Genomic DNA, 23752 nt, shown 5'->3' on the forward strand with positions numbered 1-23752 from the left:
TATCAGGCTTAGTGTCGAAGTTTGCAGATGATACAAAGGTTGGTAAGGTTCTTAATGACAGCAATGGCAGTGTACTACTGCAACATGATCTAGATAATTTGGGCAGATGGGCTAAGAAGTGGCAACTGAAGTTTAACCTTGACAAATGCAAAGTACTGTATATGGGTAGAAGTAACCCCAGAGAAACGTACCGACTGTGTGGTACTACACTTGAGGTGGTAGAAAATGAAAAAGTCCTGGGAGTAATTGTGCAGGCAGATATGAAGTTTTCTGAGCAATGCAGACAGGCTGCCAGGGCAGGTCATGGGGTTTTGTCGATGATATATAGGAATTTTGCTAGCAGGGAAAAGGAGGTGATTGTCCCTCTGTATAAGGCAATCTTCAGGCCACGCCTTGAGTACTGCGTACAGGTCTGGAGGCCTCATTTTAGGAAAGATGTAGATTTGCTTGAGAGTGTACAGAGAAGGGCAACAAGATTGGTGAGGGGAATGAAGGGATCCTCTTACCAAAAGAGGCTTAAGTTCTGCAAATTGCAGTGGCTGGAAACTAGGCACCTGCGCAGTGATCTGACTGAGGTGTATAAGGCCTGGAATGGGTTGAGCACACTGAATTCTGATGGGATCCTTCCACTTGTTCAGATTACGAACCTAAGGGAACATAAATTCAAATTAAGAAAGGACAGGTGTAGAATAGATGTGCGGAAATTTACCTTTAGCCAGCGGGTGGTTAATTGCTGGAACAAACTTCCATCTGTCGTTGTGGAAGTTGATAGGTTGAATAAATTTAAGGAGGAACTGGACAGGCATTTGGAGGGAATGGTGTGATTTTTTTTTTTTTGGCTGATGCTGCATAAGTTCATACACTTGCTTTCTTGCATCACGTGCCACTACTACTACTACTACTTCCGTTTAACTGTTGCAATCTCGACTGTTATTTAACAAGCAATTTCTATTTTGGAGTGAGGGATAAAAAAAAATACACATGCTGCAGATTTATTCACAACAGTACAATGAATGCTTATCAGTAATATTGCAAGTATAATTGCAATTTCATTTTCTGTTTTCCTCTCACAAATATTCTGTATAATATTTGTAACAAACACTATGCAGAATCACATTACAAAACCAAATAGAAGGTGGTAATTAATAGGCATTCTTCCAAGTGGACTAATGTAGCAAGCAGCAATCTTTATGCTAAGACCTCTGTTGCTTCTGATTTTCCTTAATGATATTGATGAGGGAAACATATACATGGAAAGTTTTCAAAGCTTGTTGATGATTTATAAGTAGGTAGGATGGTTAATGATCAGGACCAGGATATGCCACTATGTGTAACTGATCAAATCCATTCTTTAGAATGACTTAGGTCAGTTACACATAGAATTGAAAGAGAGGACCATCTGCTCCATTTAGAAGCCAAGATAAAAATTAAATACTCAAGATATATAAAATATATTATGTAAACATTACCAAGATTGTATTTATTTCTAAATAATAAATTCACAGAGAACAAAATAGGCATATCAAAAAACTGTATCTTCCATTTTTTTCCCCTTTAAATAATACACTATATTGCAAAACTTCTGGAAGTGAGAGAATTGCATCACAAATCAGAGTACATCACAAATAAAAAAATGAATTAATTAATAAATACACCTACCCAGGACCTGTGGTAACAGGTATGACTATGACAGTTGTGTTAAATGAAGACAACTTAGAATCGGGCACTTGAATTCCATTACACTGGGCTGGATTTGAAGTAATGCCTACTCCAATTAATATCCCATTTTGGTCCATTGACAGAAAAATTGTGTCACTCAGAGCAGATTCATACAAAGAGCACTAAAAAATCAATGATATTATGATTTAACTGTGAACATATAATAATGTCATTTGCAAATACAATGGATTCCGGTTATTTGGGCCACCGGTTAATCGGGGCAGCCATTTATTTGGGGCAAATCTTAAAAAACAGAAACCAATCGAGAAAATAGCCAGGGTTTACTTCGCTTAATTGGGACAGCATGCTGTTTAATCGGGGCAGGAGACTGCAGCACTGGAGATTACCCTACGATTGTCTCCGACGGTACAGTGTGGTTCGGTCGAAATTCTGGAGGTCACAACCATAAAACAATTAGCAGTCAACTGTTTATTGGGCTTTTCTGTTAGTGAAATCTATCATAAACAGACAGTAAACTCGATCTTACTGAATTTGCAATAATACCGACAGCTGAAAATCTGTGAGTTATTATGGTGAAATGTGTTTACACTTCCATGGAATCTTCAATCATATAAAAAAATTAATTTTCAGATATCTTCATTCCTATTTTTAAAGCTTTGTAACTCTTTACTCCGTTCTTCACTTGCACGTACTTCTGGAGGTCACAACCATAAAACAATAAAAACAATTAGCAGTCATCTGTTTATTGGGCTTTTCTATTAGTGAAATTATCATAAACAGACAGTAAACTCGATCTTACTGAATTTGCAATAATACCGACAGCTGGAATTCTGTGAGTTATTATGATGAAATGTGTTTACACTTCCATGGAATCTTCAATCATATAAAAAAATTAATTTTCAGATCTTCTCTTCATTCCTATTTTTAAAGCTTTGTAACTCGTTACTCTGTTCTCACTTGCACGTATCGTGTTACTTGCAATTTGTGTGTGCCATGTTCTTTGTTATTGATTGCTTATCTTGTTACTGTTTTAAATTTTAACCCCCCCCCCAAATGTCAGTGAACAGAAATGTCAACTAGTTCGTATGTACATATTACAGTATGTATTAATTATTCCAATTATCACGTATATTCTTCTGATTTTCGCATATCATTTAATTTTTTAATTGGTAAGGTAATAAAGGGTAAATTTGTGCTTAATATCTTTACTTTTACAGCCCGTGGATAATATTCCTCTAATTTTCTCTAATTAGAATCGTTGTTTAATAGAATTAAAATTCAATTCGTAAAAGTGATCACAATGACCGGCACTTACTACACATTGTATAGTGAACGGTACTTTACTATGATGAGTTCATCATAACGTGATTTGATCGTAGAGTTACCTAATTGTAAAAAGGAGGTACATTGTATTTTTAACTATTTATGTGAAACTTCGGATAATTTGGGCAGCCACTTAATCGAGCCAAAATGCACTAGTCCTGATGTGTTCCAAATAACCGGAATGGACTGTATAATTACTAACATAAAAAAATATATATAAAGAATTATGCAACTCAAGGCAGCTGGAGCAAGAAGAGTTCAGAAGGATAGTATAATACAGTATATGTGTATGATGAATGTTGGCACCTGGAACGTCAGATCAACTCTGCCATGTTTCACTGTGGTGATAGAAGTGAAAACATACCTGTAGGTAAAAAAACAAAAGTAAACATGAAAGAAACCATTTTTTGTTTAGAGTTAGATTTTCTTTAAAAATAGGAGAACCATTTAGAGATAAATAACCTGAAATAGTTAAGCAAGGGAGCCACTCAACTGTTTGCAAAAAAAAAAGAATTATACAGAAAATTATACAACCTTAAACAAAGTTATACAAACTGTTTGCAACAAAAGAAATACAGAAAATTTACAAAATTATACAAATACAAAATATACAGAATTATACAGATACAAAATAATGATACAAATGAAATTATTACATATTCAAAAAAATAAGAAAAGGGAATTAACCAAAGGGAATTTATTAAAGTTAATAAATGTCCAGCAGTCCAATAATTAATGTCCAATCAGTCCAAAGCATGTTCAACACAATAAATTCTACAAAATAATGACATAAATTATGTTATTATCTGTGAGATTTCATAACGTTCAAGTTCTGATTAGAAGGAAATAAACACTGAAGGTAGTAAAGAGCATACTTTACCACAAAATCTAAAGAAAACAAAAGTGTTATTTAAATATAAACTTAGTCATTATTTACAAAATATGAACATATTTAAAATTTATGAACATATTTACAATTTATGAACATATAAATGTGACATTTCATGGTAAAAGAATATGGAGCAAACAGTCGAGATGAACGTTATAGTTTGCACAATTTGTGTTACCAGGCTGATAGCAACAAGTAAGTTGCTATCAGCAACCAGCAACTTACTTGTTACTCCTGACCAGGAGTAACATTTCTTAAAATTAAGAATTTAAGGGAGAAGCTTGGTGAAGTACTGAAAGAATTTAAGAAAGTGAAGTATAGGTATTGGTCGATAAACAGCCTCCATAGCCGAGTGGTCAGAGTGTGAGTGCAGTAGTACCCACTATTTGAGTAGACCGGGGTTCAAGCCCCTGACTGCTGAATACAGTTTTGATCTGCCAATCCGCATTGGACCAACATGGCAGATTATGGTCCATTTCTCTCAACATGAATTGTTGAGGAGACTTCCATCCTGTTGTGGGTTGATAATGGCTGCAGTTTATTTTATTTTTATTTATGGGTCGATAAATATAAGATAGGTTTATAATTTAGACAATAACTGTTGTCTTTTAAGAAAGACAGAGCATGAGAAATTCTAAATGAAAGTAGGAGAGGGAATGAAGACAGATTCCTGACCAGGAGTAACAGGACCAGTGATAGCGGTAACTGTGAATGAAATTCATTGTAAATAGGGCAAAAGAAAAGAACGTGGGTAGAAAGAATCCTCAACAGAACTGCAAAGCCAAAGTGTGGAGTTGGAAAGATGGAAATAGGCAAGTTTAAAATTTATGGAACTGTGTTCTGTTAAAAGAAAGCTAAAAAACATGCTGGGAGATATTCAGAAGGATGAAAAATTTCAGTTATTAATTATGATATATGGTACATTGCAATTTTTAAATTTATATTCTAAAATGTTTATCTTAAGTACAGAAAAGTAAGCTGAGACATTAACAAAAATATCCACATTACCATTACCGTGGGGGAAAAAATCTAATTTTTTCAATCTCTTTTTTTTACCTGAATTTTCTGCTTATCCATCTGACTATTCAGTACAGGTGCAAAGTCTAAAAATCTAAGGACATTGGCACCTGGTGATTTACAGTTTTGGATTTTTCTGATTTTTGGACAATAAATCTAACCAATCATGAAATGTCAACATTCAAGTACAGATAAATACAGATACATATATGTGTTCACCATTGAATATACAAATTCAATAGTGAACACATCAGTAGTGTGGTTCTATACTTTTTAATAATTTGTCAACATTATTAATCTATTTTTATTAATTATATTATTCTTATATTTTTTACTGATTGGAAGGTTGGTCAAAACTGAAAATGAGAAATTTAGCACTATAAAGTTACTGAAGTAATCATCTACAAAATCACTTTAGCAATATTCCATTAAAAAATAAATTAATGAAGGGAGGAATAAACAGAAACAAAGAACCACATGACATAATATCATTACACCATAATATCATAATATTATATCATGACATCATATTGTCTACTTGTGTTCCACAAATGTTTCTTATTTTATATATTTAAAAATGCAGTATTAAGTTCCTTTTAGTCTCGCCACATCAAGTTCAACACCTTTGAAATGCTAGATGCAACTAGGCTACAGTGAAGGCAGCTGTTGTTGTTATGGGGGTTTGATGGCACATGAGTTGCTTTGGCCATAATGTGTGTATTCATTTATTATATACAGAAAGGGGAAATTTTTGTAGTCAGAAAAATCTGACATCAGAAAATATTAAAACTCCAGTTTCTTCAAGAAGTTGAAAAATTCAGAAATATTTGCCTTGTTACCAATGAGATTCTCTTGAGTTATTGGTTTACTAAGATTAACCAATGATAGCAGGGTGGAAGTTCTGTCTTGTAGGGGCAGTCAGTGAGAATGTGTTTAACAGTCAGATTTATGGAACAATTTGGACAGTGTGGTGGATAATCTCCCGTTAACAAATGAAGGTGGGTCAGATGAGTATGGCCTATTCTTACCCCTGAGAGGGTTACTTCTTCTCCTCTTGATGTATGCGGACACTGCAGCTACAAAATTTCAGATCCTGTTTAATCGGAAAGAGTTTATTATTAATCTGGGAGTGCCATAGTGCTGCCCATTGTGACAGGCATGCAGCATTAATGATTAATGCATAGTCTTATGCCTGAACAGGGATATTGGTTAAATCTAAGGTGTTTGGATTTTTTGCAGCTTTATTGGCCAATGAATTGGCCGATAAAGCTGCAAAATACCAGAATGTGCTGGAATCCAACAGGTGTTGGTGTTCTTCAATTGGCAGTAGTAAGTAAGGAGTCTGCTGACGAGGCTACTAGTGACGGTCGTGTTCCAAGCCGCTAAGTGGATTTTTCTTATTTATTGATTTGAAATTATTGTTTTTCTAAAACTTTTGATTTAATTTAGTAGTATAACATTATTTTGTGATTTTTTGATTAATTTGGTGTATTTATTCTTTACTCGGCCTTGTAAAAGTATCGGTAAGGGTTTCCACGTGTTCGTAACTACCGCTACCGTTATTAACTTTCCCGCCATTGTGATACCGTACTAGATATACCATAGGTTATATACCGTACTAGATAGCGTTAGTTGAACTTCGTTAGCAGTTAAATTGTACGTTTAAATAAATACATATAACGACTTAGATTACAAACGTAATATAATTAATAACATAACATAATTAATTAATAAATTAATAGAATCATGACTCAGACCAGAGCAGCAAAGCAAAAGGCTCAAGCTAATGGAAGTGCTGTGGCTCAGAGCAGAACTGAGGGGGGCAGTTGTCCTCTGACTCACAGCCTTATAAAATGCACTGTTTGCTTGATGTTTGCAGAGCAATCGGGTACGGGACATGATGCTGACAAGGGGGATGTCTTTGTGTGTGCGCGATGCAAGGAGTGTATCGATATCAGGCAACAACTCGGCGTTCTTTTGGGCCTATATGAGAGCTTGAAGGACAGGGTGGATGCCCTCGAAGAAACTAAATTGAGGGGCCCATCAAGCTCTCAGCTGCCCACATCAACGCCAGAGCTTGCACTTGGGCATCGCGTGACACAGAGACAACCCCCAAGGCAGAATGCGCTGGTCCCGAAGGAACTAGTAGTTGTTGGTGACTCTATTGTCAGGGAAACGGGGAACATGCTTTGTAAAAAAGATAGGTGGAACAGGACCAGGGTATGTCTGCCAGGGGCAAAGGTTGATGACGTTGTAGAGCGAATATCATCTTTTAAGGGCACAAAAGGTGATATAGTTGTACACGTTGGCACTAATAATATTAAGAGTAGGAGACCGGCAGAATTACTTAACAAGTACAGGTCACTGTTGAACAAAAGCCGAGAATTAGGGTTGAATTTGAAAGTGTCTGCAATTCTGCCCAGACACGATAGGAGGGAGTATATGATGAGAGCCTTGTCGATCAATTCGGCCCTGGAAAGATTGTGCAAGGCTCAAGGGGTAGAATTTTTTTCAGCCTGGACTGTACTTGTTAACAGGAGAGATTGCTTCTACAGGGATGGGATACACTTAAATAGAAAGGGTGCAAGAATATTTGCTGATGCTATCGAGGCAGTGTTAGGTGGGTCGGAAAACTGCTAGCTTGGGGGGAGACAAAGACCAATAGATTGACAGTAGCCACTGGCAGAGGTGAAAGAGATTCTTGCACTGCTTCTATTAGAATGAGCAGAAGCCTGAAAAACAAGATGCATGGTATTTCAGAGACTGCTGGGAGCCATTGTGGTACAAGTAAACACATGGGTTGTGTTAGGGTAGCTAAGAATAGAAACAGGTGCAGGTATACTTGCGTGTACACCAATGCTAGGAGTTTAGTAAATAAATTTGATGAATTTGAGGTATTGCTCAAAACATCGAAGGCAGATATTGTTGGGATATCAGAGACGTGGTGTCACACAGATATAAGGGATGCGGAACTGCAATTTGGGGAGTACGTCTACAGAAAGGATAGACAGGATAGGAAGGGGGGAGGTGTTATGCTATTAGTTAAGAAACACATAAAAACCAAGGAAGTGAAGCCAGTCGACATCGCTGGACAGTGCAGTGTGGAGTCAGTTTGGTGTGACATAAACATTGGGAGATCAAAATTGAGAGTAGGAGTGTGCTATAGGCCTAATGACTCTGATGAGTATAATAAGGAACTGTACAGGGAAATAGAGTGGGCCAGTAAATCAGAGTGTCTTATAATGGGAGATTTTAATTTCCCAGATATTGACTGGAATTTGGGGGCTGGATACTCACACACTAGCAGGGCTTTTGTGGATTTATTGGATGATTGTTTTCTACATCAGCATGTTCGGGAGGCAACTAGAGGGAGTAATACTCTTGATTTGATTATCAGCAGTGATTCTTCATGCATTAAGAATCTGCAGATAAATGAACCACTAGGTGGCAGTGATCACAGTGTGCTGAAGTGGGATTTACTCAAAGAGGTAACTACCATTAGGGGTAAAGGGAAGGGTTATTGCTTCCGTAAAGGCGACTACGATGGACTGAGACAGTATTTAAATTCTATACAGTGGGACCACCTGATGATGTTACCAACAGCAAATTCAAAATGGGAAGCATTCAAAGAACTTATCTTGGAAGCTACTAGGCTTTACATACCAACTAAGAAATATTGTTCTAGGTTTAGGCCAAAATGGATATCAGATGAACTAATGAGGCATATGGCAGAGAAGAAAAATGCATGGGATACTTACAAATTAACACATGACACAGAAGCCTATGATAGATACAAGTTGATATGCAACCAAGTTACAAAGGAGGTTAGGCAGGCGAAGGCAGATTACGAGAAATCCTTGGCAAGGGATGCAAAGAAAAACAGCAAAGAGTTCTTTACTTATGTAAACTCTAGAAGGAAAGGGATGAATCAGATTGGTCCACTTGATATTGATGGGTCAAGTGTTGATGATCCTGCTCGGGTAGCTAACAAACTAAATGAATATTTTGCATCGACATTCACACATGAGGAGTTATTCAGCGAGGGGAATGCCAGAGGTGTATTCAACTCTAGCAGTAAGTTACAGAATCTTGAAATAACTGGGAGTAAAGTGGAGGAGAAACTGTTGAAGATAAACACAAGAAAGGCACCCGGGGTGGATGGGATCTATCCAGTTATATTAAAGGAGGCAGCAAAGGAAGTAAGCAAACCCTTAGCCATAATTATGAGAGCTTCCTTGGACTCAGGGGAGGTACCCATAGACTGGAAATGTGCAAATGTGACCCCAATTCACAAAGGAGGATCAAAGGCTGACACAAGTAATTATAGACCTGTGAGCTTAACTTCTGTTCCAGGAAAATTAATGGAGGCACTGGTTAAAGAAGCACTGCAGGATCATTTAGACAAGACTTCAGTTATAGCTCAGACACAGCATGGTTTTGTTAAGGGGAAGTCTTGCCTGACCAACTTGATTGGATACTATGATGCAGTCACAAAAGAACTGGATGCAGGGAATAACTTTGATATTATATACTTGGATCTTAGAAAGGCTTTTGATACTGTTGCACATGGAAGACTGCTACACAAATTGGAGCAGTGTGACATTGGAGGCAAATTGCTGCTATGGATAAAGGGGTGGTTGAGGGGGAGAAGACAGAGAGTGGTAATCAATGGACACTGCTCATCGTGGACTGATGTTATTAGTGGAGTCCCTCAGGGCTCAGTGTTGGGTCCATTATTGTTTTCTGTATTTATAAATGATATTGATGATGGTATATCGGAATTAATGTCCAAGTTTGCAGACGATACAAAGGTTGGCAGGGTTGTCAAGGACACTACTGACACTATGCTGCTGCAACAAAATCTGGAAAGGTTGAGCAGATGGGCTGAGAGGTGGCAAATGAAGTTTAACATTGACAAATGTAAAGTACTACACATGGGAAACAGCAACCCCAGAGCAACGTATCAACTCTGTGGTACAACACTGACAGTGGTAGAGAATGAAAGGGACTTGGGGGTGATTGTGCAGGCAGATATGAAGTTCTCTGAGCAGTGCAGACGGGCTGCAAGAGTAGCTCATGGAGTATTGTCAATGATACACAGGAATTTTTCCAGCAGGGATAAGGAGGTGATTATTCCATTGTATAATGCGATGGTCAGGCCACACCTAGAGTACTGTATACAGGTCTGGAGGCCTCATTTCAAGAAGGATGTAAAGCTGCTGGAACGAGTACAGAGAAGGGCAACAAGATTAGTGAATGGAACAAAGGGGTGCTCTTACGAAGAAAGGCTTAAGTTTTGCAAATTACAGAGTCTGGAGACTAGGCACCAGCGAGGTGATCTGATAGAGGTGTATAAAGCCTTGAATGGTTTAAGCATGCTCAATGCTGATGGGATTCTTCCTCTAGTTCAGAATAATCACCTGAGAGGGCATAAATTCAAATTGAGGAAAGACAGATGTAGGATAGACGTGCGGAAATTTGCCTTTAGCCAGCGGGTGGTTGGTTGGTGGAACAAACTTCCATCCCTTGTGGTGGAGGTTGATAGCCTAAATAAGTTTAAGGCTCAGCTGGACAGGTATTTTGAACGAACAGCGGGGTGAAGTGGAAGTGGTTTTTTTTTTTTTTTTTTTTTTTGCTGATGCTGCATAAGCTTGCTTTCTTGCATCAAATGCCTCTACTAATGCTAATGCTAATGCTAATGCTAATGCTAATTAATGATTAATGCATAGTCTTATGCCTGAACAGGGATATTGGTTAAATCTAAGGTGTTTGGATTTTTTGCAGCTTTATTGGCCAATGAATTGGCCGATAAAGCTGCAAAATACCAGAATGTGCTGGAATCCAACAGGTGTTGGTGTTCTTCAATTGGCAGTAGTAAGCTTCTAATTTCATCTAGAACAGGGTGAACTTTATCTGAGGAATTGCACAATGCCTTGAACTTTCAACTGTTGAAAAAAGGAGGCGGATGCCTTTGAAAGCTACGGTATATTTTTAGCGCTTTTATCATCTAGTATTTTAATTTCATTGTTTTATTGTAAATAGTATCCTGCAGTTTAATATTATATTTTATACATTGTAATTATTTATTCGATTAAACTTCATTTGTTCTATCTAGTCATTTTAATATTTTAAACAGTACAAAACTATAAATCTTAATACAGTTGGTGTATGATGGCATAATATGAATATTCCCAACCCCAGAGGCCTTTGAAGATTCATTTTTATATATTGGAAATGTATATTTTTCATTGATTTTCTTAAATAAAACTCCCCACCTGATATGCTTTACACACTTTTTATAACATGTTCTTAATTCCTGCATCTGGGTGTTATCTTCACTGTTCAGAGAAATGAAATTAGAGCCACCCTTGTGTCTCCGTAGGGACCTATTCGAAATTAGAAACACCCTTCTGAATTTCAGAGAGAAACTTAATGAAGATGTACACAATATCTGATGCTAGAGTTTCCATTTGCTTGCTTCAAATCAAAGACTGCTCTAGTTTGTGTCTTATCTGACACTACATATGCCTTTAATTTTAAATTCTCACTTTTTTGACACTTAAGGTGCAAGAATAGGCTTGAAGAAGTCAACTAAAATTTTCCTTTTATTTTTTTCATGGAAATCTTCTTTAACAAAAGAATTAATAATACAGATCATAAGTCAAACTAAATTAAAGGAATACTATATTTCAGTGACATCACTATAACAGATATTTTTATTTTCAAATTTAAGTCACTCTGATGGAACTAAAAATACAACCCTTTACACAACAGATAAGGACCTGTCATGTGTTCATTCTGAAAGGCTAAAAGCTCCTATAAAGTAGTCTGGGCTACTTAAGCATTTGGGCAAATACAAATGGACAAAAGTTGCTAATTCAATCTGCTTACAAACAACAATCTAACAGTATGATACTTATAGTGCATACTTATATAAGTATATATATATACAGGGTGATTCACTACCAGTGCGACAAACATGCAGGAGGTATAGGGGACACAAAGACGAATCGGAATCACATAGCATTGCAGGGTCCAAAATGCCTTCATCATGCAGGAGGTCGCGTGAACAAAGAAAAAGAACAGAAACAGCAACTTGTTAGTGTAACAGAAATCATTTTAATGACAAGTTTACATTGGCAAAAAGCCATGCTACAGAAGGTGTTCGAAAGTTCGACCAGAGGCAGTACACAGGCTTCACAGAGCCGCCGCATGGAATCCCTAACGTTCTGGAAGATTCCTGGCGTGTCTCGAATCTCCCCGGCAGCTACAGAGATGCGAGTGACGAGGTCTTCAACTGAATCAATGGGGGTCTCGTACACCAATGTCTTCATTTGACCCCAGCAGAAGAAGTCCAGGCATGATAGGTCCAGCGATCTAGCAGGCCAATGAACCTGAACACCACGACCTATCCAATGCTGTTCAAATGTAACGTTTAGGTGTTGGCGGATGTCATTGGTGTAATGTGGGGGAGCCCCATCATGCTGGAACCACATTGAGCGGTGCAACGACTGAGGAACATGTGCTTCTTCAATAAGTTCGGGCAGGACTTGCTGTAGAAAGATCAAGTAGTATGCCCTACCGTCCAGACGAGGGGGCAGAAGGTACCAATGAGGTGGTCTCCAACAATGCCGGCCCAAACACTGACAGAGAAACAGCGTTGAGTTGCACGTGTTTGCGTACCATGGGGGTTCTCCAAACCCACATATGGGCGTTATGTTGATTGAAGGTTCCCTCTCTTGTGAAACTTGCCTCATCCGTGAACAATACAGACGCAGCAAATGCACTGTCTGCCGCACTCTGTTGAAGAAACCAAGTAGCAAAAGTCCTCCGGAGTGGATAATCCGCAGGCTCAAATGATTGGATGCATTGCAGATGGTATGAACTCATTTGGTTTGTTGACAGTATCCTCCATACAGTGGATTGGGAAATACCCAATCGTTGGCCTATCGCTCGAGTACTCTTACTCAGATTACCTTCTGCAAGACGTAGGACATTCTCCTCATTGTCTGGCGTCCTCGTCGTTCGCTCTCGATTCATGGTACCTCTCGTGAAACAACCAGTCTCACGTAACCTTCTGTGCACACGTGCGAAAATCGTATGACGAGGAGCACACCTGTGCGGGAAACGTTCCTGGTACAAGCGCAGAGCGGTGCGCCCATTACAGTCCGCAACTCCATATGTGAGGTGCGTGTCGGCCAGTTCGACGTTTGAATACTCATCCATCCTACTGCCTCGGGAACTGGTTCACAAATGCTGACTTCCAGCGGGATCGCTGTTCATGCGACCTCTCGTTCAACATCCTCTACCGCATGACGAAGGCATTTCGGACCCTGCAATGCTATGTGATTTCGATTCATCTTTGTGGCCCCTACACCTCCTGCAAGTTTGTCGCACTGGTAGTGAATCATCCTGTATATATATACACTTATACTGCAGTAAATAGCCATTCGGTCTCATTCAATGTAAGATTTAAACTAGGATCTTTGAAAACATAAATTTATATTCCACAAAAAAAAAAGTTATAATAGTATAAAATTTTAACCCAAACAACAGCAACACAAAAAAAAAAAAAAACTTAACTTAGCCTACCCCAAACCCAGAGTTATTGTATACAGGGTGATTCACTACCAGTGCGACAAACTTGCAGGAGGTGCAGGGGGCACAAAGACGAATCGGAATCACATAGCATTGCAGCATCCGAAATGCCTTCGTCATGCTGTAGAGGACGTTGAACGGGAGGTCGTGTGAACAGCAATCCCGCTGGAAGTCGGCATTTGCGAAATGGTTCCCGAGGCAGTAGGATGGACGAGTATTCAAACGTTGAACTGGCCGACATGCACCTCATGTATGGAGCTGCGGACTGTAACAGGCGCGCCGCTCTGAGCTTGTACCAGGAATGTTTCCCGCACAGGCGTGCTCCTCATCATACGATTTTCGCACGTGTGCACAGAAGGTTACGTGAGATTGGTTGTTTCATGAGAGGTACCATGAATCGAGAGCGAACAACGAGGACGCCAGACAATGAGGAGAATGTCCTACGTCTTGCAGAAGGCAATCCGAGTACGAGTACTCGAGCGATAGGCCAACGATTGGGTATTTCACAATCCACTGTATGGAGGATACTGTCAACAAACCAAATGAGTTCATACCATCTGCAACGCGTCCAATCATTGGAGCCTGCAGATTATCCACTCCGGAGGGCTTTTGCTACTTGGTTTCTTCAACAGAAACGGTTCACAAATGCTGACTTCCAGCGGGATCGCTGTTCACGCGACCTCCCGTTCAACGTCCTCTACCGCATGACGAAGGCATTTCGGACCCTGCAATGCTGTGTGATTCCGATTCGTCTTTGTGCCCCCTACACCTCCTTCAAGTTTGTCGCACTGGTAGTGAATCACCCTGTATGTATGCTTCCTTGCTAATGACCATACTGGTTTCAATTTAAAAAAAAAAAAAAAAAAAAACTAATGAAAAACAAATCACATGAATCATATTATGACTTAATGAGATCACATACTCACTGCTCTCATAAATGTAAAAACAGAATTTGTGCCGTTGTCATCTAGTTTTGTGGAGACCTTTATCCTATAGATACCATCTTCTGCAGAAAGTTTCTGAAACAATAAACAGAGATAAATTTAAAATACAGTACAACTTTGATATAATGCAGGTGTCAGGCAACAACTTTAATAGTGCATTATAAGAAAAGTTTGTTAGCCAAAAAAAAATTTTAGAATTTTTTTTTTTTTTTAATACAAATACACTTCACTTAGTAAATAAATGCTTCATTTATTAATGTTTTATGAATATACAGACTAAAACAGACCTATTATATCACCTCATTAATATTATATTATAGTAATATTATATCACCTCATTTAATGTTTTCAAGCACTTCGTTGAATTCTGGTGCTTTTTCCTTACAAAAGTCATTCACATAATCTTTTTGAGTCAGTCATTATGCCGACGGCCTTCTGTTTGTCAACTCTCTTCCTACTGTTCAGAGGCTATGATTTCTTACTTGCTCAGGTAATGTGCAACTGGAGCTTCTGCATCCACCTCAATCTAAGCAGCCAGGTCATTTGCTCCTAGACTGCCACCAAGTGTCTTGTTACAAGCAGCCTTATAGTTAAGGGTTAAAGTTCCATTGTTGACAAGAAGAGCATTTTCATGTATTTTTCACCTGGGACCAAGTTACTAAGTCACAGAAAGAGGCAGTATGATTTTTCTGCTGGGGACAGTCCAGGCTTTTACTGTGCAGAGCTTTTGCTGCTAATTCAAGGTTATTACTAGTGATCTCATCTTTTCCAATACATTTTTTCCAGCAGTTTTCAATTGCTGTTGAACTCTTTCTCCCATGCTAATCCAATATTGTATGCAACATCTTTCAGTGTTAGTTTTCAGAAATTCTGGAACTTGAATTTCCGAGTTCACAAAAGCATCAAGAAGCTCACCATGATGGTAGGCTTTGAAGGCTCGAACAATGCCCTAATCCAGTAGTTTTCAACCGGGGTGCCGTGTAATTTGGATTTAAGTTACTTAAAGTTATTATTAATTTTTTTTTTTTTAAATTTATACATTTATTTCATTATAAAAAGGTGTACGGTATCCATTGTATTGTATCTTTTTAATTTTGTGGTGATCTATAATTAATCTTTATCTAGTACCTCTATATAAAGAATAAAATTATTATATAGGTATATATTAAAAAGTCAAAAACCACTGTGTTAGGTATTTATTTTGGCCTAGGGGTGCTGTGAAAAAATTACTGGGACACTAAGGGTGCTGTGAACTGAGAAAGTTTGGGAACCTCTGCCCTAATCCATGTACTGAATTAGTGCGGTTGAGTTTCTTGGCAGAAGCAAGACACTGATCTTGCCATCTTTTGATTTCAGGATATCAGCCAAAGGATGAGCTGGGCAGTAATCCAACAGTAACAGAGTCTTTTCTTCAAGTTTTTTGGAAAGCAAGTGGCATCTTACTGATGGTACAAACTCACTTTCAAACCATGAAACAAAAATATCACTCATCATCATCCAAGCAATGAAGCCATTTTTATAATGACTTAACGATGTGCTTAAAACACCAAGGTCTTCAACTTTTACTGATGTACAATGGCTTTAGCTTGTAATTTCCAGTCTTGTTTGTGAACAGTAACACAGTAATTTTCCCTTTATTAGTTTTCATGCCTGCTTTTTTGGGTATCTTTTTAATATCCAGTGACATGTTGGGGAGAAATTTATAGTATAGTGCTGTTTTGTCACAGTTGTACAACTATTCATCTGTGAATTCACCATCTTGAATCATATTATGCAGAAATTCAGGAAACACTTCTGCTACTGTAATGTCGCCAAATGCAGATTCGCCTACAAGATTAATCTGGGATATCCTGTGATGAGCCTTCCATCTCCAAAGCTACCCTTCAGAAGTTCAACTGTGTCAACTCCACCAAGTAGCTTATGAAATTTAAGTGCCTGTGCTTTCAAAATTACTCCACTTATTGGTATTCCTTTATTACGCTTCTGTAGCAACCACTTGTATAAGCATAAGTCTACATCACTGTTTACACGGTCTAGTTTCTTCCTTTGGAAGCCTACTTCATCTTCTATGGAGTCTACAAATGAACACAATTTTTCCTTCCTCTTTCATCCAACTGTGGATTGCTCCTTCTGAAATTCCATACTAGTGAAATATACTGAATTTTGTTTCACCATCCTTAATTCTTTTGATAATCTTTAACTTTTCTTCAACTGCATAATTTTTTATTTTGGTGGCCATTACTTCAGTTCTATTTACTGATTTACTAATTTTGCCATGTATTTATTTCTGATGCCCTAGAATTTACTGTGTTTTGAGAAAACGAAATCAAAACCAAACTGTTCTGAGATCCAGCCTATTTATAGTGCCCAAGTGACGTCACATGATCTCTCCATAAATCACTTGTCAATTCATGTATATTTCTGTCTAGTTTAGCCCTTAGCAATTTTTGCTATTCTAAGAATACCTTCTAGTTGAAGAAAGAATGTCACGTGCTGTTGTTTACAAAAATTTACTTTGTAACTAATGTAATGCTCTTGACAAACGGTAGCTGTATTCCCCTCCAGAGGTAGCTGTTTGTAATTAGTGTTCCACTGATATACTCTTTCATTACATCTCTAGCTGAGGGGAGAAACTGAGTGTCTACAGTAATTAGTCTCTGACGAGTCCTGTTGTTTACAAAAATTATTTTGCAACTAAATACATCAAAGCAAATATACTATCAACTTTTGGCTAATTCCTCCTCTTGGAAATGCAGTAGTAGGATGTACAGCAGGTATGAGTGTACAGACTTTTTCCAGTTTCCAATATGAAATTGCTAGTTCTTTGAACATTACTTTTTTTCATAATATGTTTTGGAGGACATGATCATACCCGTGGGATATCAGAAACTGTGGTATGAAGAGGTGCATTATATTGAGGTTGCACGGCACATACAACAGAATAAATTAAAAGCAGTTTTATTTAATAACTCTACCAAAATTAACTGTTAAAGAATACACAAACCCTTTTAAAACACAAGGAGTGATTTATGATAATATGTACAGAATTATAGTTATATTTGTGAAATGTAAAATATGTCAGACATAACAGCTGTTCATTCTATTAGAAGGCGTCCATGACTCTCATAATTTTAACCATTATATTATGAAAAACTTTTGTGATTGCAGCTTTCTCAGGTGGACATTCCAAACAATCAGATCACATATCAAATCGATGGGCAAGAAGTGTCAGTTGCTTTGAATTTTATCAGCATACTATACAACTTTCAGAATTTTGCTGAGATTAAGGTAAACAGATTATATATCTTTTCATTTTCATTTTGAGATTATATATCATACTGGAAATGGTATAAAGTAAATTTTAAGATAAAACTTAATTAGATAGATTTTTCCATTTTGTACATCTTTCCATTTCTTAAAAGAAATGAAAAGATGTAGACTTTGTGTGCAAGATACCAAGGAAACTATTTATTTTATTATTTAGTCCATAGCTAAAAATCTATATGGAAATATCTAGTTTTCCATCATAGCTATGGAAATAAATGATGCTTTTGTATTACATATTCTATTGTTCATTTGGAATAATGCTTATTATTATTATTATTATTATTATGGATGGAAATCATAAGTATACAAAAATATTTCTCAATTTTTTTTCTTTCTTCAATATTTATGCACCTCAACTTGTAATTTCATTATAATGGGAATCCATAACAACAAGTACTTTTTGCTGAATTTTTCACCCCCTCAACATCCACCCTCTCTCCCCTCCCTCCTTCCAGCAAACTTTCACTGTATTTCATAAGTGAAAAGTGTTATAAAAGTTTGCATGATTTCTACGACTGAAGACCTTTTCATGAAATCCTACAGTTCCATGTAATGCAGTCTGAGAAATGCTGGGATAGAGAAGACCAAAATGCTTTACATAGTGAGTGTTTGATTAAATACAGTGTGGCCACTGAAAGACTTGAAGGGTTTTAAAAAGTCATAACTTTTCATTTTCAATCTTTTTTATTTTTTTTTTTTACAGGTTATAGAGGATCCCTTGAAGATTAAAATGGCTACGTATGATGTCCAGCAACGAGTAAAACTCATTGGGTTTTTCTATTCCAGTGAAAGATCAATTATTGAAACTCAGAGAAAATACAGGCAACATTTTAAAGCAAGAGTATCTCCTAGTGATAACATGATTCGGAACCTAATCGCCTAGTTTGAAAGAACTGGATCAGTCGGCGATCTTCCGAGAAGAGGTCCTAAGCACACTGTGCGCACTGACACAGCGGTGGAAGCTGTACGGCAGAGTGTCCTTGAGGATCCATCTGCCTCTACCCATTGTCGCTCTGCTCAAATAGGCATCACCAGGACATCGCTTCAGAAGATTCTGAAACTGTATTTAAAAATGTTCCCATACAAGATCCAAATGGTCCAAGCTTTACTACCCCAAGATACTCAGCAGCACCTGCAGTACGCCATTCGATTTCAACACCTAGCCAGATATAACAACTTTTTGAACAACTTGATATGAGACCCATTTTCATTTAAATGGGTACATCAACAAACAAAACTGCAGATTTTGGGGTACTGAGAATCCCGGGGAATTACATCAGCATCAATTGCATCCCCAAAAATGCACTGTTTGGTGCGGTGTTATGGCTGAAAGAGTTATCGGCCCCTATTTCTTTGAAAATGAGGAAGGTCAGCCAGAAAGAATCAACGGGGCCCTGTACAGGACAATGCTTGAAATTTTTTTACGCCCAGCAGTCGAAGATAATCAGGAGGTATGGTTCCAACAGGATGGAGCTACTGCGCACACTGCCAGGGTGATGATGGACCTCCTGCGAGAAATTTTTGGTGAACGAATAATTTCAAAAAATGCTGAATTTGTTTGGCCTCAGCATTCACCTGATTTGACGGTTCCAGACTTCTTTTTGTGGGGCTACTTGAAAGAACGGTTTTACGTAAATAAACCTCGAACAATTCTAGAACTTAAGGAGAACATTCGAGCCAAAATCCAACGTTTACGACCTGAAACCTTACGTACGGTCATGGAAAATGCTGTGGAAAGAGCCTGTATTTGTGAGCAGGAAAATGGTGGTCATTTGAGGGATGTTGTTTTTCACACATAATACTAAAAAAAAATCCATTAATTATATTTCCAAATAAAATAATAAAAAATTAAAAAAACAGTGTTTGTAAAAGTTATTTTTGTTTTATATCATTCATTCTTTCAGTGGCCACCATGTATAATCGAATCAGAAATATAATGAATATAAGAAAAATTACTAGCTTAGGTATCAATTTTGTAATGGTCCAAACTATCTAAAGTAACTCTTAGCTCATTATGAAATAATTATTAAAAAGTATCCTCAATAAAGTATTTTTACCTTCAGTTTTGATATATCACTTGAACTCATAGGTTTAGTTTGATAAAATGTAGCATCGCCATGCCTAAGTGAATAAACAGAGATCATTCCTCGCTGAACATAATGTGGCACTGACTCTAAAAAAATAAAAGCACCTATTGTCAAAAATAACAAAATGTCTGAAGAGTTTATGAAGACACTTATTAAAAACTTTTGAAACAAAATTTCAAGAACCATGATTTTAAATTCAAAAAAATATTCTTATAATACTTCTATAAATATACAGTTTGTGAATATTTATAGAAGATTATGAAATTTCATAATTGCTTTTCTATTAAGTGTATATTTCTAGTACTTGAAAACAATGTTTTACCAGTAACAGAAAAAGAGAATACAACTGATAATAAATTATGGTACTATATGGCAATTTGAAGTTATAATAAGCTACACATGCAGTTGAACATCTTGTGTTTGAAATTTCAATAATTAAAACTGACCAAAATCCACCCACTGATAAAAGGCCAACAAGCCTTGAAATGGTCATCAGGGGGAGCCTGATATTCACAGTTTCCGAGAATAGGTAACAACAGTCTTCTCTATTGGGGAAGCGTTGCCTATTCGAGGAATTCATGAGTTTTTGAGCGGTGTGAGTCGAAGGAGTTACTGTCCCTTTCATTCTTCTACACCGTTTCTTTTCTTCTTCCACTCCTACTATAACTTTCCCTCTACTTTTTTGCTTTTCTAAGTCTAATAGGGACAAGTGGATAGTAGAGTTATTATCCCACACATATACAAACAAGCCCTGAAATAGCGCCATCTGGGTGGTGCCCACTGAGAATAAGTAACAATAGTCTTCTCTTTTAGTGAAGCGTTGCTTACTCGAGGTAGTGCAATATATGGCAACTCGTGAAGGAAGAGCACAATATGAGATACAGATAAAATGATGCCTTTCAAACTACTAACGTAGTTTTTTGTTTAAGAGTTGTCTATGGTGTGCTTACACCAATATTATATAGATTATTATATAATATTGGTGTATGTGCATGCAATCTGTGGAATAAATCCATTTATTCCTTCTAGGTAAGGGATTGGCATCTTAAAGTGAATCACTGATCAATCTGTTTATCAGTTGCCTTGAAGTAACCTGTAAGTAAATCAGCATTCTGTTGTTATTTTTTATCTTAACCACAAATAACCATTATTCTAATGCTGAAACAAGGAATTCACTTCATTTATGGACAAGCAAACAGAAACAATGACAAAGCTCAATGTCACTAACTGGAAACATTTCTACAATAACAATGATACTTTCAGCCATTAACTGCCATTTTCCCATGATAGGATCCTTTTTCCTGTCACTGTCGACTGGGGAAGTACCAGAATGTCCAAACACCTGTTTTAGAAGAACAGGAGGACTTAAGGAGGATCCTGAAACAAGAATGAGAAATTCAACAGGTCACTGTTGAAAAAAAGCCGTGAATTATGGTTGAATTTGAAAGTGTCTGCAATTCTGCCCTGGAGAGATTGTGCAAGACTCAAGGAGTAGAATTTTTCTCAGTCTGGTCTGTGCTTTTTAACAGGACAGACTGCTTCTACAGGGATGGGATACACTTAAATAGAAAGGGTGCAAGAATATTTGCTGATGCTATCAACGCAATGTTAGGTGGGTTGGAAAACAGAGTTGTCTAAAAAAAGTGGGTTTCAACAACTGCTGATGAGATGAGAAAGTTTTTTGGGCTTCTTATGTGGATGGGACTAGTAAGTTTGGGCAGTATTGCATCTTACTGGTCAACCAAACCTATCTATAAAAATAATTTAGTAACAAAAATTGTCTCGCAACAGATTTGAATTGTTGTTGCACCTCATTCACTTTACAGACAACCGCTATTCCAGGGGACAGGCTCAGTAAGATACAACACCTGATAGATGTTTTGCAGCCGAAATATCAGAAAATATTTTTCCCTGGCAATGATTTTGTCACTGACAAAACTCTTATTCCTTGGAGGGGCAGGCTGATATATTCCGACAGTATATTCTAAATAAAGTGCACAGGTATGGAATCAAGCTGTTCAAGTTATGTTCCACTGAAGGATATACCTGGTCGAGCAAGATCTATTCAGGTAAATCTGAAAATTATATAAAATCTGTAGGTTTAGCTGCAAAGGTCTGCGAAGAGTTATCGCAAGGACTTCTAAATGATGGTCGCACCTTGTACGTAGACAACTTTTATACCAGCTACCATCTGGCGTTATCATTTCTTCATAAAAAAACTCACGTTGTTGGTACATTATGTGGAAATAAAAAATTTATGCCCAAAGAAGTCATGTACTCAAAGCTAAATAAAGGGGAGATGATCGCCAAGAAAGAAAAAAATGGAATTATTGTTCTAAAGTGGCGAAGTGCTCGAGATGTGAGACTACTAACAACAAAGCATGCCACAGAAATGGTTGATGGACCCTCCACCAGCAAAGGAAGACAGACAGAAAGAAGCAAAAAAAAACTCCACTTCCTATTCTAGCTTATAATAAGGGAAAGGCAGGCATTGATCTGTTGGATCAAATGGGTTCACATGCCACAATGCTAAGAAATGGAGTAAAGTGGTATTGGAAATTAGCGATAGAATATATACTCAAAATATCAGTTGTCAATGCGCACATGGTATACAAGATTGCTACGCAAAAACAAATAAAAATAAGAAGCTTTCGGGAAGAGGTAGTTACGGATTTGTTAAAAATTTAGAATGGAAAGAGAAATGTGAAAAGCCAAAATGTGTTAACACTCGTATACTAATGACAAAAATCGATGCAAACAACAATAAAGTTAGAAGGATCTGCATTTTTTGTTACGCAAAATTGAAAAATTCGGAAGGAAGATCAGTTGCTAGCAGAAAGAGGAAAAGAGTTTCGACAATTTTGCCCAGACTGTATTCATCAACCTTTCATGTGTTTGGAGTGTTTTGGACAACACCATAAATCTTCATAATTTTGTAATTAAAAAATTTATAATAATAAAGAATTTTTAAATAATGACCAGTTACTTGCTTATTTTTTCTCATAGTGTCATGTAAATTTTGTCACATGTAACACCGGAGGCCACGCTGTTCAAAAATCATCAGCGCTATACAGCCGACGCAGCTTCCACTGAAACAGTGGGTGTCGACAATATATGCCTGACGCGGCACCTGAAAAATGTAATGGTGTTGGACATATACCACCGACACGGCAGTCAACGTGTTAAAATAGTATTCACTGTTGAAGCAACTATACCTAATTCCGTGCAACAAATGACAAAATTTGTGTTGCTTCATACTTCTTAATTAATCATCTTCATTTCTAAATCAATTTTGTTTCGTTTCCTGGCACTGTCAGCACTTGCAATTTCCGTTAGTCCCTTCTCTTCATCATTGTAATACATAAATAGGAAAGAAGAGAAGTTTCTGAAAATTTGTTTTTTATTAGCATTAGTAGAGGTATATGATGCAAGAAAGCAAGATAATGCAGCATCAGCAAAAAAAACCACTCCCATTTCACACCTCCGTTCGGTTCCAAATACCTATCCAGCTCAGTCTTAAATTTTACACCTCTATCAGATCACCTCGCAGGTGCCTAGGTCCTTCTCTGTACTCATTCCAAGAGCTCTACATCCTTCTTAAAGTGAGGCCTCCAGACTTGTATACAGTACTCAAGGTGTGGCCTGACCATTGCCTTATACAAGGAGATAATCACCTCCTTATTCCTGGTAGAAAAATTCCAGTATATCATTAACAAGACACCATGAGCTACTCTTGCAGACCTTCTGCACTACTCAGAAAACTTCATGTCTGCCTGCACAATTACACCAATGTCCTTTTCATTCTCTACCACTATCAGTGTAGTACCACAGAGTTGATACGTTACTCTGGGGTTACTGCTTCCCTTATGTAGTACTTTACATTTGTC

The 23752-nt window shown here is 37.4% G+C and overlaps 1 protein-coding gene across 1 annotated transcript in view; it reads right to left on the reverse strand.

Annotated features, from left to right (window-relative positions):
• Positions 1 to 23752, reverse strand: part of EMC10 (ER membrane protein complex subunit 10) — a 113080-nt gene that overhangs the window by 40335 nt on the left and 48993 nt on the right. The window contains exons 3-5 of the mRNA XM_090386097.1: positions 19836 to 19951; positions 14434 to 14526; positions 1660 to 1841 (exon numbers count right to left, since the gene is read on the reverse strand). Of these exons, the coding sequence (XP_090242223.1) occupies positions 1660 to 1841; positions 14434 to 14526; positions 19836 to 19951 (391 nt within the window). The remainder of the gene's footprint in view (positions 1 to 1659; positions 1842 to 14433; positions 14527 to 19835; positions 19952 to 23752) is intronic.

The sequence above is a fragment of the Mastigoproctus giganteus genome, chromosome 12 (assembly GCF_048544385.1).
Source record: "Mastigoproctus giganteus isolate SK-2022 chromosome 12, ASM4854438v1, whole genome shotgun sequence".
NCBI classification, from domain to species: Eukaryota; Metazoa; Arthropoda; class Arachnida; order Uropygi; family Thelyphonidae; genus Mastigoproctus; species Mastigoproctus giganteus.